Genomic DNA, 15593 nt, shown 5'->3' with positions numbered 1-15593 from the left:
TGGACCCCCCCCAGGTTTGGGCTGTGCCCCGAATGTTTAGTTGACGGCAATAGGAGGTCTTAGGTTGCCATTCAGTGTCAGCCCTAAAAGCCACATGCATCACTACTTGTAAACTATCATTTATAACTTGTAACTAAAGTATGTGGCCTGTGTAATCTGTTTTGCATTCAGGCATCTGTGTGACATTTCTATTATCATGAAGTCTGAATAATATTATTCACCAGGAACACGGTGTTGCTCAACTTCTTGTGAAATCTCGACAAACACGAGTCCACAAGTTTTTTTTAAGATGTTTTGGATGATGTTATGCAATGCAGAGGTCTAATTGATCCCAGGTGCTGAGCTTCTTCCCTTTTTAGCTGTAAATCTGTGTATATTTGACAGGCCAACCGTTCCCGAAGCCTGGGTGCCTCGGTTTACTGCGTGGGCGTGAAGGACTTCAACGAGACGCAGGTATGTTTTTAGTCAGTGTCTTAATGTCTCATGACGTCTAAGCTTCAGGGAGTCAAAGAGTGAATTTTAAAGGTCCCATGACATGGTGCTCTTTGCTGGGGGAACTCATAATAATGTTAAAAAACCTCATAAAGTGACCTTTTCATGCCATGGGACCTTTAAGCTTTTAAATAAAACTCTAATTTTAAAAACATTGAATTGAATTCAATTTTATTTATAGTGTCAAATCATAACAAGACGTTATCTCAGGACACTTTACAGATCTAGACCACACTCTCTAATTTACGCAGACCCAACAAAGGGCTTTCCATAAAGGCACAGTTCGCCCCAATTTAAAAACAATCCACTTATATCAGTCTAAACTATTTATACATCCATCAAACAGAGCTAATGAGGCCCTGGGCTGCCAACTCTCTTCCCAGTGAACTGAAGTAAATGTTTAAGAGTTTAAGAGATTAAACAATGACATTAGATGTACATCAAACGTCTCAAAACAATTTAAACAGCATTATCCACGTATTTGGCAGGCGAGTGATTACAGTGTGAGTAAAGGAGACTTTTTCTCTTCATTATGTGGCGTGAAAATACTTTGGTTTGTCTCCTAAAAACATGAAATGAGGTAATATTGTTGATTGTGTTCATATGAGTCACCGCTGTAATCAGTCATGCTGTCACCTTAACTAATTCTGTGTCTCGGATGAATCGGCGTGCAGTTGTAATAACGTGTTTCCTCTCCAGCTGGCGAAGATTGCTGATAGTAAGGACCATGTCTTCCCTGTGAACGATGGATTTGAGGCCTTGCAGGGAGTCATCGACTCGGTGAGCATTTCAAATCCGGCCACAAATATTTTCAAACAGCACTTGCGTTGAATATATCACCAACCTCGCTTTGCCAGACCTTCCTCCACAGCGCTGCAGAGAAGGGTCTGGCTAGTTCACACAGCATTCCGTGATGGGAGAAAAACGTGCTCTGGTTCATTGGCCTTTCTTTAAGCCAATCACAAACGTCTTGGGTGGTGCTAAGCGCCGGACGGAGCCACGGTGCCACTGCAAAATAGCCTCGGGAAGGAACTTGTTTTGGTGGAACGTGTACGTTGTTTTAGTCGTTCAACAGAAAGATCAGATTGGACAGATAGTCTAGCTAGCTGTCTGGACAACCGGCTGAAAAGAAGGACATCAGGTGGAATCCGGACAGTCGTTCTTGTATACAGGCGGCCGCCATCTGGGGGAATACTGTCTTTCTAAACTGTCTTTTAAATAAACTGTCTGTACACTTACAATGTTCTCAATGCTACGGTTAACATTTAAGGACCCTCATTATGCTACTGTTGAAGTGTGGTGATATTTTGAGCCTTTTTAGTGATATAATACTATAATACTAGCGTTGTAAGCTAATCAGCGGTCCGAGATAGTTTGTTTCAAGATACAAACACATTTGATTAGCTTGAAAACATGTCCCAGAGAACGATCGAATGGGTACAGATCTGTTATAAACCCCCTAGGTTCATTTTGTGCTGGAATAGTCCTTTAATGTTTCCATGACAACTATCCAAAATTTGAAAGTGGCAGACTGAGCCTAAAGAAAATGTGTAAATATTTCTAAGCAGAATTTCAATGCTGCATTCTGATTAAATGCAGAATGTTTGCAGTTCTGCAGTTTGGCTGTGGTTGACTCCTCCTGCAAGGTTAATTATTGAAAGTAATATAGTAATATAATGAGTAACGTAACTAATTACTGTTGATACTAAGTAACACTTCCTGAGTAACTTGCCCAACACTGATCGCCAAAAGTACCATTGAGAATGTAGGCTTAACGTGTCTTAGAGCTCCAGAGAAAATCCTCTTGCTTTAATGTACTGCATCTAATCTCTGCCATCACTTCAGTTGTAATCCGTCAACATGCTGCTCAAATAGCAAACAGGAAACAAGGCAAAACAAGTTTAAAGCACGATAAGTTATTCCATCCATGAAGCCCGGCCAGGGACAGACTTCAACGAAAAACCTGCTGTGACTTTCCTGCTTTTGATCATCACAGCTGATGTCTGGCCAAACACGATCAAAGCGTGTGCTGTATCTCTTAAGACCCACCTCAGTGGTGTTGACTTCAATTTCTTTGTATTTGCTAGCTGGAGAAAAGAGAACCAGTTCGCCGTGGGCTGTTGTCACTGGGATACGAGGTTTGTTAAAAGGTCAGGCATCTGGAGCAGATTAACAGAAAACTGAAAGCTGTCGCTTCTCATTGACGTGAGCGGGGCAGTGGGTCACGACTCAGTGGGTCACGACTCAGTCTTCTTCGTCTTCAGGGTTACAGTTGGTATGTCCTGGAGAGCAGAACGTTCACGAACATCTGCACAACACAAATGAAAATAGATGGAAACTTACAGTCCAGAGGCCCCGGTGGCAAAAGGTTAATTAATAGGCAAATAAAAATCATGGCTGTCATTCAGCTTATGTAAAAGAGTAGAAGAGTATGGTAAAGAAGCAGTAAGCTGAGACTGTTTTTAGGTCTCCTTGTTCAGGCTGGTTTTCATGAATCGTTCGTACATACAGCTACGAAAAGTAATGCATCGTAATTCATAGAATGTATTCCATGTTTTTGTTACTGTGAGCATAGTCTATATCCTCGATGTTCCACTTCTGGGATTGCTCCGTTGCAGACGGAAATTCCGCCGGATTTCAATCATTTAGGCCGGATATCCGTTGCCTTGGTCTTCCTTTGTGTCCTTCCAGAGGCTATTTTGCAGAGGCGCTGTAGCTCCGTCCGGCGCTTAACGGCCCCTGTAACGATTGTGATTGGTTTAAAGAAATGCCAATAAACCACAGCACGTTCTTCACCCATCCTAGAATCCTGTGTGGACTAGCCAGACCCTCCTCCTCTTCCGCAGCGCTGTGGAGGAAGGTCTGGCAAAGCGAGACTACTGTCAGCACCACAGTGACTGTTGCTGTGTGAGAGAGGGATGTCGTCAGACTGGATGGGTCATCAAACACGGGGCTTTCAAGCCAGGGAGTGGAGGTCAGGTCCCGGAAGGAAATGTTTATGTGAACAATGTTTTTTTCTAATCTTAACTAGTTGCTTTGGTGCCTAAACTTAAGTGCTGTCACTGCATGATGGTCACCTTTTGTGTTTCCTGTTATCTCCTCAGATCCTGAAGAAATCCTGTATCGAGATCCTGGCAGCAGAGCCTTCTAGTATCTGTGCAGGAGGTAAGACAAATTAGATTTAGCTCCTGTTCATCTACACCAGGCCACTGAATGCATGAAATCCGACAGTAGCACACCTTAGTCGGCCCTACACGATTTAACCCGGGTTTAAACTGGCTTCCCATTGTATGTGTAAAACTAATAATTGCAAAATCAACTTTTTTTCCCTCTTCTTTTTTTCTGACTTCATTAAAACCCAATATGTAGAAAGGTATTGGCGTGTCAACTCTTCCCTTTACCACATATTGGGCTTGCATATTTGCTAAAGGTAAAAAAAAACTAACAGAAAAAAACATTATTATTACACCAAATAAGGAAATATTTCGTTTATATGTTACATAGGCTATACACTACCGGTCAAAAGTTTGGGGTCACTAAGAAATGTCCATTCCACTCCATTATAGACAGAATACCAGCTGAGATCAATTGCGTTTTTTTAACCAGGGCAGCAGTTTTCAGATTACATTATGTGCTTAAATAATTGCAAAAGAGTTCTCCCAGTGTTTCCTCTATGTTGATTTGACCGTGGCGGCCCCCCAATGGCAACATTTCTGCCCACCATGGTATCAGAAATAGGGCTGCAAATGTCAGGGTTGTAGCAGGTGGACCCAAATGCAAGACTCTACCAGCAAATGTGCAGAACAAACTCTTTATTTTAACTCACACAACTAACAAACTCAAAACTACAAATGACCAGGACTTACACAGGACTGACAGGGAAAGATGAACCAACAAGAGACAAAAGGAAACAGAGAGACTAAATACACAGGGTAACGAGGACTAACAAGGAACAGGAGGCACAACAGGTGAAAAAAATCAGACAATCACAAGGGAGGGAAAACCAAGGACAGGAAGTAAACTAGACAAGACAAGGGAGACAAGACAGACTTCAAAATAAAACAGGAAACCGAACATAACAGAACCCACAATCATGACAGCAAAGTTAAATGTCGAAGAACGTTTGTATTTTAGATAGTAATTAGGATAATGTAATTAATAGTGGGTTTATTGTTATTTGCTACCGAATGCTTAGCCTGTATGTCAAGATCAAAGTTGGCCTATATAGTAACTCAAAAAATACAGACAACAATACAAAAAATTCTCACTGTGTGTGTGAATAGAGGTGAATAAATATATTTGTTTGTGTTGCAGCAAAGTGTCAGCTCCGTTTCATGGGGGGGTGTTCAGTTAGTTTTTTTAAAATGAGATCAGATTAGTAAACAGAATGTGCCTTTGGGACATTGGATGAATGGTTGCTGATAATGGGCGATGTAGAGATTGCATTAAAGATCAGCCACCCACTCAGATCAGCTGGCATTCTGTCTATAATGGAGCGGAAAGGAAATTTCGAAGTGACTCCAAACTTTTGACCGGTAGTGTACATGAACAAACATTTACCTAAAAGCCATACAGACAAAGAAATGTTATCCTAAAAAAAAAAAAATGGTGATGTTACCTATGTAAACCAAACTTCCTGTCGCATGTCTCAACTCCAGTAACAGAAATTGCGAAAGACCCTTTTTAGCGTTAGTGTTGCATTCTTCTGCTTGACGTTTGCGTTTCTCCTCGCCTCGCTCAGAGTCCTTCCAAGTGGTGGTGAGAGGCAACGGGTTTCTCCACGCCCGCAACGTCGAAAAGGTTCTGTGCAGCTTCCGCATCAACGACACCGTCACTAAGAGTGAGTGCAACATCGCCGAACATCTCCCAAGTGTTGGAACAACACTCTGGATTCACTGTTTTCATCATCACGCAGGAGGGTTTTGAGTACACACCGACTCAGAGCCGATCGCTCTTTTTTTTTTTTTTTTATTTACAATAAAAACAGCTGGAATAAACACATTCTTGCAGGCAGCTGGGTCTCAATTACTTAATGACTTCCCAAAAACAAAGTCACAAACACAAAGTCAGCCGCACCGCGGGAGTCCTCTGTGATTAAACAAACAGCCGTGCTGGTGTAACGGACTCACCCCCTGTCTTTTATTGGTGGCTTACTGTAATAGTAAACAGTCCAATAAAACATCATGACATGGATGTTTGCCAGCATTTTATTATCCTCAAGGGATTTAAACAGTGGAAGTGTGCAGAATCAGCTCTTTATTGGACGTCACTGTAGTTTGTCGTTAAGAAGGCGATACAGAAAAAAAAAAAAAAAAAAAAACGGTCCCGATCAGTCGAACGCCGAACGCCTAGCTTGAGCTATGTTACCCCCCAATTTCCACCGGTTGCGGAATGGCGGCGGAGTCATTAGGTTTCCATTAAAGTCAGCGTGCGTATTTCCACTGACTTTCCGACTGCATCCCAGCTCCGGTGGTCCGCAGCAGATAGGCAGAGCTTCTATTTTTGCCGGGCGCCGGAGAGCTCCGCGGCAATTCAGCACACGGCAGATAGCGCGGGACAGGAAGTCGAGCACAGAGACAAAATAAAACATCCGGTTAATTAATTTAACAAATCCGGACGTGGTGGGTATTGACGGACGGCAGAGCATGGCGCCGACACGCAGCGGAGCCGGTCCGCAGACGTTCTGCATTCGTTCTGCAGAGATGGATACAACCAGTCCCCCAAAGTCTTTTAATGGTGTCTTTCTGTAATAGTTGTTAAAACCACTTCCTAACAGGCATGCCTCAGCAGCTGCAGGAGACGCTGGTCTAATTACAAACCAAATGTCTACTCCTGTGGCAAACAGACAGGTTTCTTTTTTAATCTGTCGGTGCTCCTCCGTGTCGTTATCAGTCAACTGGAGTTCACAGTCTCCCATACTCTTCACAGAGGAATGTGAATTTTTTTTTTTATCTGGAAAATTTCTGCTGTCAGATTTGTTTTTTGCTTCCATCCAAGTGGTCTGTTTTGGAGTTTAGAACCATTTGGCAGGATGGTTTACCATCTTTTCTGCTCTCTCGTGTTAATACTGTATTTTGTATGCGGCATAGCACTCGAGCAGTACTTTTCTATTAGCTATCCAGAGGGACTCTTTTAGTCTCTTTAAATGGCGGTTGCCCAGGAATCTCACACTTTAAATCAGCAGTGGAGCAGGGGGGGGGGGCTTCTGGGGATCCAGCCCCGAATATTTTTAAAAATAACTTCCAACTTTGTGTTATATCCCCACAGTCTCCCTGATGCTGTTTACGCCAAATTCCTACCCTATGTACCTTATTTTATAGTTACATAAATTTTTGCCTCTCTTTAGGCGGCAGGAGTGAAAATTAGTTACTCTTAACATTTGTTGCGTTCTGTTATCTGAATGATAAAGACAGATGATGAACAATTAGATAGCCTACCAAATAGGATGTCAGATCTACAGGATGATTCTTTTCCTTGGCAACTATCATGCTTTTACCAAATGATGTACAGAGTTTTCAGGCATTCTTTTATTAAATGGTATGAAAAATAGTGCATATTGCTGCTGTAAATGGAGCATGCCCGCGGACCTGCCCTTAGATTTGGGCTGAGCACCCCCTGACCTTTCCGAGATGTCATTACAAGTGCCTACCCATGTGGAGGGATTCCTTCCGAGTGAACACAGTGAATCTGACTGCAGTAGATGTGAAAGAAATGCATAAATGTTTTGCTAATTCAGCTCTGTTTAGTTCCAGTGTTGAGACGGCAAGACTTAGGGACCGTCTACAAACTACAACACCAAAAAGAGATACAACAAAAATATTTATTAATTTAATGATTAAATAAGGTAGTGTCTCCAAACTTACCTCAATTATAAATTGTCTCCTGCTAGTTGTACTACAGCACTTACTTAAAAAAAAAATAAGCATATGCCTATTTTTGAAAATATTTTTGTATCTGTTTTCGGTCTTGTAGTTTGTAGACGGTCCCGAAGCACTCGTCTTACTGCCGTCTCAACACCGGAACTAAACAGAGCTGAATTAGCACAACTTTCATGGATTTCTTTCACATCTAATGCAGTCAGATTCACTGTGTTCACTCGGAAGGAATCCCTCCATATGGGTAGGCACTTCTAATGACATCTCGAACATGTTAAGAGGCTAACAGCACGTTTAAAACTTGCCCTGTTTCAGCCTCCTGGGTGCTAACGCTAGCAGGAGGATAACACGGCATAGGCAGCACCGATTGTTTTGTCGTTTTTCTCGCTACTGACAGCGCTCCAAATATACAAACAACAAAGCTACGAGTTGAAATCAACCGGAATTCTCCTTTAATGAAACAATAACAATTCCTCAGAACCAACTTCCTGCAGACAAACAGCGGACATGGAAACAATTTGAGCAGAATTATCTCCTCATGTCAATCCCATTATAATTGTATACTCTTCTTCATTTGTTCACTTCCAGATTGTTTACACACAACAATCCTCTGGAACTCGTTTACTTCACGTCAAGGGTAAAACTTCAAATGAAAAATAATTAGGTCAGCTCGCATTTTTCTTCTCTTTCATAATACATCTTTGTGCCCTCCCTGACCCCCCCACTCCAGTCCTCTGCATACTTCGCAAATATGTTGAAACGGTACAAAAAAGGTAAGCAGCAATATGTAACTGCATGTGTTGAGCAGATAAATCGACGTTTGAGTTTGTGTCTCCAGGAAAAAGTAGCAGCAAATACAGTCGGGCGGGCTGGGATTTGGCAGGCCCGCTCCTGAGCTGTCTAATTTTTTGGGTGACAGATGTTGCCATGGACTAGATTCAACAGTGTGGATAATGGGAGATGGGACTTTGAATAAATAGTTGGGTAATGGTTTGGTTAACATATATATTTGCTTCAATGCCGAGTGTAAGATGGGAAGATTGATACCACTCTCATGTCTGTAAGCTAAATATGAATCTACAGCGAGCAGCTGGTTAGCTATAGCTAAGCAGAAAGACTGGAAACAGGCTGAAACAGCTGGCTCTGTTTTGCCCAAAGGCAACTGTTGGGAATAATCTTACATTCCATTCTGTGAGAAGTTTGAAGAAAGTCGTTCTCACCCATTTTATTTGTATCCTAGAGTGCAACGCTGTTTTCCTATCTGTGTGAAGAGACCTATAGACAATCCTGCCTCCTATCCTGAGTCTCTTATCTTACTACACCTCATCTAAATGAATGAAGCGATTGCTGGAGCATATGTATATCCTTGGGTGCAGTGGTGTAAGTCGTTTGTTCAAGAAGCAATTAATAGTGCGTTCCATTTGTACTCGGATGTCGGATTTTCCGAGGTCAAAGTTGGAAACCCGCCCCCTGACCTCAGAGTTCCAAGCTCGAAACTCAACCTCGCAGTACCCTGAGCTCAGAATCCAACATTCTATCTGTGGACATGTTGCTATAGTGTTTGTCTGCACAAAAAAACAGCGTAATGCGTTGTTATCAACCGGTATTGCTAACAATGGCTAACCTGGCTAGAGCTGAACCCCACTTTGAAAAATCAGACTCGTAAATGGAGCGCATTCAACGGTGTGATGTTCCCAGCTCAGAGTTCAGAGGTAAATGGAACGCATTATAATGTTACGATTTATATTCTCCGTGAACCATCACCTTATCGTGGTGGACAGGTTTGTGGTTCTCTGTGAACCTGAGGGCTGTGTTGTCTGGAGCTTTGTGCTCGTGGTAGGGTCTCCCAAGGCAAAGTGGTCTCAGGTGAGGGGCCAGACAAAGAATGGTTCAAAAACCCTATGGAAAAACAAGGTAGAGATGGAGTGACCCTGCCCGGAGGAAGCCCGGGGCCCCCGTCTGGAGCCAGGCCCAGACGGCGGGCTCGTCGGCGAGCGCCGGGTTTGCCAGGGAGCCCGGCTGGGCACAGCCCGAACAAGCTACGTGGCTCCCATCTCTCCAGCCCATGGGCCCACCACCTGTGGGAGGAACCGCTGGGGTCGGGTGCGCTGCCAAATGGGTGGCAGTGAAGGTCAGGGGCCTCGACGGCCTAGACCCGGGCAGCAGACGCTGGCTCTGTGGGGGAAGGAGCCGGAACTTGTGCGGGAGGTGGAGCGCTACCGGTTAGATCTGGTGGGGCTTACCTCTACGCACAGTCTCGGTTCTGGAACCGTACTCCTGGATAGGGGTTGGACTCTCTTCTTCTCCGGAGTTGCCCTGGGTGTGAGGTGGGGGCTCGGGGAGTAAACAGTCCAATAAAACATGATGTTTGCCAGCATTTTATCCTCAAGGGATTTAAACAGTGGAAGTGTGCAGAATCAGCTCTTTATGGGACTTTACTGTAGTTTGTAGTTAAGAAGGCGATGTGAAGAAAAAAAAAAAAATCAAATATCACAATATTTTTGACCAAATATGTCAATGTCAATATTGTGGCGATATTGTAGGATTGACTATTGGTGCTTTCACAACATATTAACCCTTGTGTTGTCTTCCCTTTGACCATGAACTTGTTGTCCATCCAGGTCAAAAGTGAATTTTTGGTTTTCAGCATTTTTGGCTCTTTTTTTTATGCTTTTGACACTTTTAAAAAACGTTTTTCAACGTTTTGTTTTAAATTCATGGTCAATAAACCTATATCACATTATACCTAATTTTGAGTTAAAAATGCAGAAATTATTAATTATTTTGACTAATAGTTAAGATCAAAGGATGTTGAGTGGATCACAGACACAGAATGTTATAAAAATTTAATAAAACACCCAAAATTCAATGAATGTAATCATTAATTGTACCTGCACATCCATGCATCCATGTTATATTTGGGCATTTTGGTTCAAAGAAACCCATATTTCTGATATAAAAAAACTATGAAAATGGGTCAAATTTGACCAGAGGACAACACAAGGGTTAACCCAATGAGAAGTTTCATAAATAATCACCAATAATGTGGATACAATGATTAAGTGGGTAAGGCAAATAATAGAACAGCTAGTAAGTCTGACATCACTCTACTGTGATGCTGCCTTTAAAACCAGGAAAAGACAACACTTGGTGCAGAGGTGGGTGCAGAGATGAACTCTGAGCGAGATCATATCTGGCCCAGTTTGAGCTGTTTTTGGCAGCGTTGATCCCCCCCCCCCCGTCCAACCTGCGTGGTGTTGCTGGAGAAGAGCGGTCGCGACTCCCATGCGGCTGCTTGTGTTGATTTCCTCAGTTCTGGGGTATGCTCTCCTCCTGCCAGGATAAACACACAGGATTGGGCGACGATGCTTGTTGGAGTCGCTTTCCTAAAAGCCAGCTGGACGAGGCGAGGAGCGACAGCAGATTTGCCTGAAAAACAAAAAAAAGCGGTGTTGATGTTGGTGTTCCTCAGTGTCATACAGATGTCTTCAGCTGTCTTCTTGTCTTGAAGAAATACTCCTCTCAGACAGTTTATTTGAGTTAAAGTGAAAGATGTGACATCATTTAACTTCGGTCAACATACTTATTCAATTACAATGAAGCAATGTGGCATTATTCATTCATTAAACTAGTACTGTAACCCGTCATGATGTGGGTAAATCTGGTTTGAGAGCTTTATATGTCAGTGAATAGTGCTGACTGTTACAAGACTGAAATGTTTGGTTTCTTTTCTTCATGACCCCTTTCCCTCTCTGTCTCTAGTGGTGAAGCCTTTGATTGTGGAAGATACCTATCTCCTCTGCCCTGCACCAGTTCTCCAAGATGAGGGGATGTAAGTTGAAGTTGAAATATATTAACACAAATGTGAGGTTTCATATGACGACGTGCACTCTTGTTTTTCCAAGGCACCGCACACAGCCGAGACATTTTTTCTTTTTCCTTTTCCAGGGCAGCGAACCTTTATGTCAGTATGAACGAAGGTCTCAGTTTCATCTCCAGTTCGGTCACCATTACCACTGTGGGCTGTGTGAGTACAATTTAATGTACTAGCAATAGCTTAGAAACTAATTACTTTTGGGTAACGGTGCATTCCAAATGTAATTTAATAATGTCTAACTGATGAATTCAGTTTTTCACCGACCTCTGAATCACAGTATATAAGTAGCCTACTGATTCCAAACCAAAAGAGCCTCTTTCCCATGCATTGGTGTCTTAGTGACTACAAAAAGCTTTGAAGTTGGTCCAGTATTGAGTGAGAACGCTGTAACTAGCAGCTGTGAAACAGGGCTGTGATGTAACCATAGGGCAAATGTTCATAAAAGTTCAGTTTTTGCCACCGACAGGCTCAGATTATTATTAAGTGTCTGACAATATTATGGAAAGGATCCCTACAGAGACAGACTTTTTTTAAAGATTATTTTCTGGACATTTCCACCTTTAATTGATAGGACAGCTAGCTATGAAAAGGGAAAAAATGCAGTAAATTATCACAGGTCAGACTCAAACCTGGACCTTCTGCGTCGAGGAATTAACCTCTACACATGTGCAAATGCTCTACCAAATGAGCTAACCTGGCCACAGAGAGATAGACCTTTTTGTTAAAGAGTAAGATCCTTTTTGTTTAACATGAAACAGCCCCGAAATCACCATCACCAAACTACATCACCAAACTACACCAGACTCCATGTCAGGACTTTTAGCGTGTATAGAGCCAGCATATCTCCACATGTAAATGGGTGAATTAAGGGTTTATTTCATCCAAACCAGAGTGGTGATTGTTGGAACAGGAAAGGAAAGGCTTTTTATAATTTTATTTTGTTTCTGTCGACTTTGAATGAAGTGTGTTTTACGATGATATAATCACTGTTTATCTGGTGGTGGTTTTGGGGTTAGATATTTTGGGGCTGTTTCATGTTAAACAAAAAGGATCTTACTCTTTAACAAAAATATCTATCTTTGTAGGGATCCTTTCCATAATGTAACTTAGAATAATAATCAGAGTCAGTCAGTGGCAAAAACAGCACTTTTAGTGGCATGAAATTCAAGGACCGCAATTGCACGGTAGAACGTTGCATTGTAGCTTGTTTCGCTGCTGCTGACTGGTATTGCTAAAAACTGGACCAATTTCAAAGATTGTTGTTCTCATCAGTCACTTAGACACAAAAACATTGGAAAATAGCATCCAGGTTGAATAAGAAAAAAAAAAAATACAAAGTTACCCTTTAAGCCTAGAGAAATGGTTTAGGTCTTTTCAGTGCTCTACATGTTCAGAGAGTGTGTGTCGACGTGTCTGTCTCTGTCACAGTCTGATGGGACCATCCTGGCCGTAGCGCTGCTCATCCTGATGCTGCTGCTGGTCTTGGCTCTCCTCTGGTGGTTCTGGCCTCTCTGCTGCACTGTGGTGAGATCTCTTAAACACTAGGGCAATAATAACATGCACCCATGCCGCTTTACAGATAGCTTCTGGTCTGCTCTTCTTACATTTTAGATGGCTTCAAACACTTTTGGAATGCAGTGATATTGCTGGCAGACGGAAAGAAATGTCTTTTCCAGGTCTGTTTTGTCCGGCTAACGCCCCACTAAGGCATCTCATTAACCTTAACAGCCTTCCTATGGTGAGAAGATTAGGGTCTATGAGCAGGGGCGGAGCCAGACGTAAACATTCAGGGCCCAGCCCAAACCTAAGGGGGCCTGGGGGACATTTCCCATTTACAGCAAGTATATACATTATTTTTCAAGGAGATGGAAAGAAGAGATAAAAGAATGCCTACAATTGTGTACATCATTTGGGAAAAACATGACATGAAAATATAGGATACAGCTGGTCACGTGACGACCGGTCACATGTCGGATAAGTTTAGCGGCCTTCAATTTAGCCGAGAAAAGGTGGTCGGCATGTGGTGATGACAGTTAAGTTTAAGCGCCAAAAGGACTAGTTAAGATTAGTATAAATCAAGAAAAGACGACAATAACTACAATATTCCAGACCATTCAACAAAATAGTAACAAAATAGATAATTAACCATAAACCAAATCAAAATAATTATGTATAAATGACAACACCATAAAGTTCAGGTACATTCCCCATTTTCTAATATAGATATCCAATCTGGCAAACTGTTTCTATGACGTTTTTTTTTTTTTTTTCTGTGCCAGCCATCTAGACTGACAGCACCCCTTCAAAGATCGTGGTTTGGTGTGGAAACACCGGCCCCCTTTAGTAGAACTCCGGGGACACAACAAGGCCCGAGCCTGACAGAATTCGGCCCGAACCCGACAAGTACATTTTGATTGACAGCTTTTTAAAAGCGCAAACCTGTTTACAGCCTGACATTATTCAAATGTTTTTGCCTTTTGTCAAGAATGAGTCAATTATACATTTTACTTACTACGTACTTTAACAGAATGTCTCTTTTTGCATTTCACATAACCTAATGGCTCATTATTCTCATTATGCACATGGTCAACATTTTTCCACACCTCAGACTTATAATCGAAAACGCATCACCTGACTGCTTATTCACCGCGCAACCTGGAGCGCAAGCCCGAGCCGGACCGAGCGCAAGCCCGAGCCCGGCCCAAGCCCGGCCCGAGCCCGGCCGGAGCCTGTGTAAAATGATAAAATGAAGACCGAACACGACGGAACCAAGATCTTCAGCTCTTAACAGGCTTTTCCTGGTTGAAAGTAGGGACGCAGCGTCCAGGACGCAACAAACACACAAACTCCCCTAACCCTAACCACCCCCCCCACCCCGCTCCGCCCCTGTCTATGAGTCAATAAGGGCGTGTGGCCCTTTAGGATCTCTGGAGCTGAATTTAGGCGGCTGCCAGAAGAGGTCAAGGCCACAGGGGAACGCGTGTTTAAGTAATTATGCTGCTGTTGAAAAAATTAGTGTTTCCAGAGGTCACGGCAGGTAACCTCCGTGTCTCACCTCTCAATAATGGGGGGGAGGGGACTAATTTGAATTCCCAGCTGTGTGGGTTAACAACATTCAAATAGGCTGTTTTGGGTTGATATCTTTGTTATGAGATTTTTTTGAAGCAAGATAGCTCGCCATGAATAAAAAAGTATTTAATTGTTTAGACTTTATTTGAAAGTATCTACATAAGAGTGACATGATACCTTCAAGTAAAGTGTTACCAAAGTATTTTTCAGATGTATTTATTAGTAGGATAACCCCTTGAGATGAATCATCTCATTTTCAAGGGGGTCCTTAAAACAATTAAACAGTAAATACAAAACATAAAATACATTCACAAATACATACATCACACAAAATGTTATGACCTTTATCTTCTCTGGATCCAGTAAAAAAGAGGAAATGGGCCAGGAAAAAAAACAAACATGCTTGTGACAGTGGTCCACCTGCCAGCATGACACTATTTCAGCAAACTCTTATGAACAGCCGCTCGCTGTCAAAATGTGTATTTCTCCTTTCAAATGAAGAGCGCAGTGTCTCTCTTTCAGAATGGCATCCAATGTTTCCAGCGCTGGAAACAGGAGAGTTGAGAGCTGCCAGAGAGAGATGTCAGCTTTTACAACATGGCTGTCCCTCCATGTACTTTTTTTTTTCTTTCCCCTTCTCTTTCTGTTCTTGTCCATTAAGTTGCAAATTCAAGTCTGTGCAGCAAGTGTGTTTAGGAAAAAGCGATGCGAGGTTACCATGAGGAACCGTTTCGTGTTCCAGGCTTTGGAAAAGCATGGAGGAAAAATCACAAATAGGAATCAGAATCCCTTAATTTGCCAAGTGCATTTAATGTAGAAGGAACTGCCTATATTAAACTAGAATAGAAATACACTGACAGCTCATGTGGTGACGGGGAAAGAAAAAGAAACAAAGTGTAGGGAGAGTGCAAGACGTAGACTAAACTGTACAGGCTTAACATTTGCGATCATGCTGTGTGGCGGCTGTACAACGTACTCAAAAAGTGAAATTCCATGGATGACATTGCTTCATAGGGAACATATCATATAGTGTTTATGAGCCTGTTATTCTTCCCTTCTATTAATCAACAACCTCAGGCCAAAAAATCTGGATAGAAGATATCTAGGCCAGCTCTTGTAAAGAAGTAGACTTGTAGGAAAAAAAACAATTCCTCAGCCATGTGTTGTTGTGTAACCACCTTGTTGACACATTGCTGTTGACGTGCAGATTGTATCAAAATTTCAATACATGCGTTTATGACTTTCGTTGTCTAATAACACCCCCCCTAACATCTCCTCTC

At 42.3% G+C, this 15593-nt stretch overlaps 1 protein-coding gene across 1 annotated transcript in view; it reads left to right on the top strand.

Moving 5' to 3' along the window:
* Positions 1–15593, top strand: part of antxr1a (ANTXR cell adhesion molecule 1a) — a 37641-nt gene that overhangs the window by 12281 nt on the left and 9767 nt on the right. Inside the window, exons 7-13 of the mRNA XM_028578431.1 lie at positions 385–453; positions 1192–1272; positions 3597–3657; positions 5234–5332; positions 11130–11199; positions 11316–11394; positions 12673–12768. Of these exons, the coding sequence (XP_028434232.1) occupies positions 385–453; positions 1192–1272; positions 3597–3657; positions 5234–5332; positions 11130–11199; positions 11316–11394; positions 12673–12768 (555 nt within the window). The remainder of the gene's footprint in view (positions 1–384; positions 454–1191; positions 1273–3596; positions 3658–5233; positions 5333–11129; positions 11200–11315; positions 11395–12672; positions 12769–15593) is intronic.

This window comes from Perca flavescens, chromosome 5 (genome assembly GCF_004354835.1).
Source record: "Perca flavescens isolate YP-PL-M2 chromosome 5, PFLA_1.0, whole genome shotgun sequence".
In the NCBI taxonomy this organism is placed as follows: Eukaryota; Metazoa; Chordata; class Actinopteri; order Perciformes; family Percidae; genus Perca; species Perca flavescens.
Note: the sequence above shows the minus strand (reverse complement) of the source record. Positions and strands in the feature narration are given on the sequence as shown.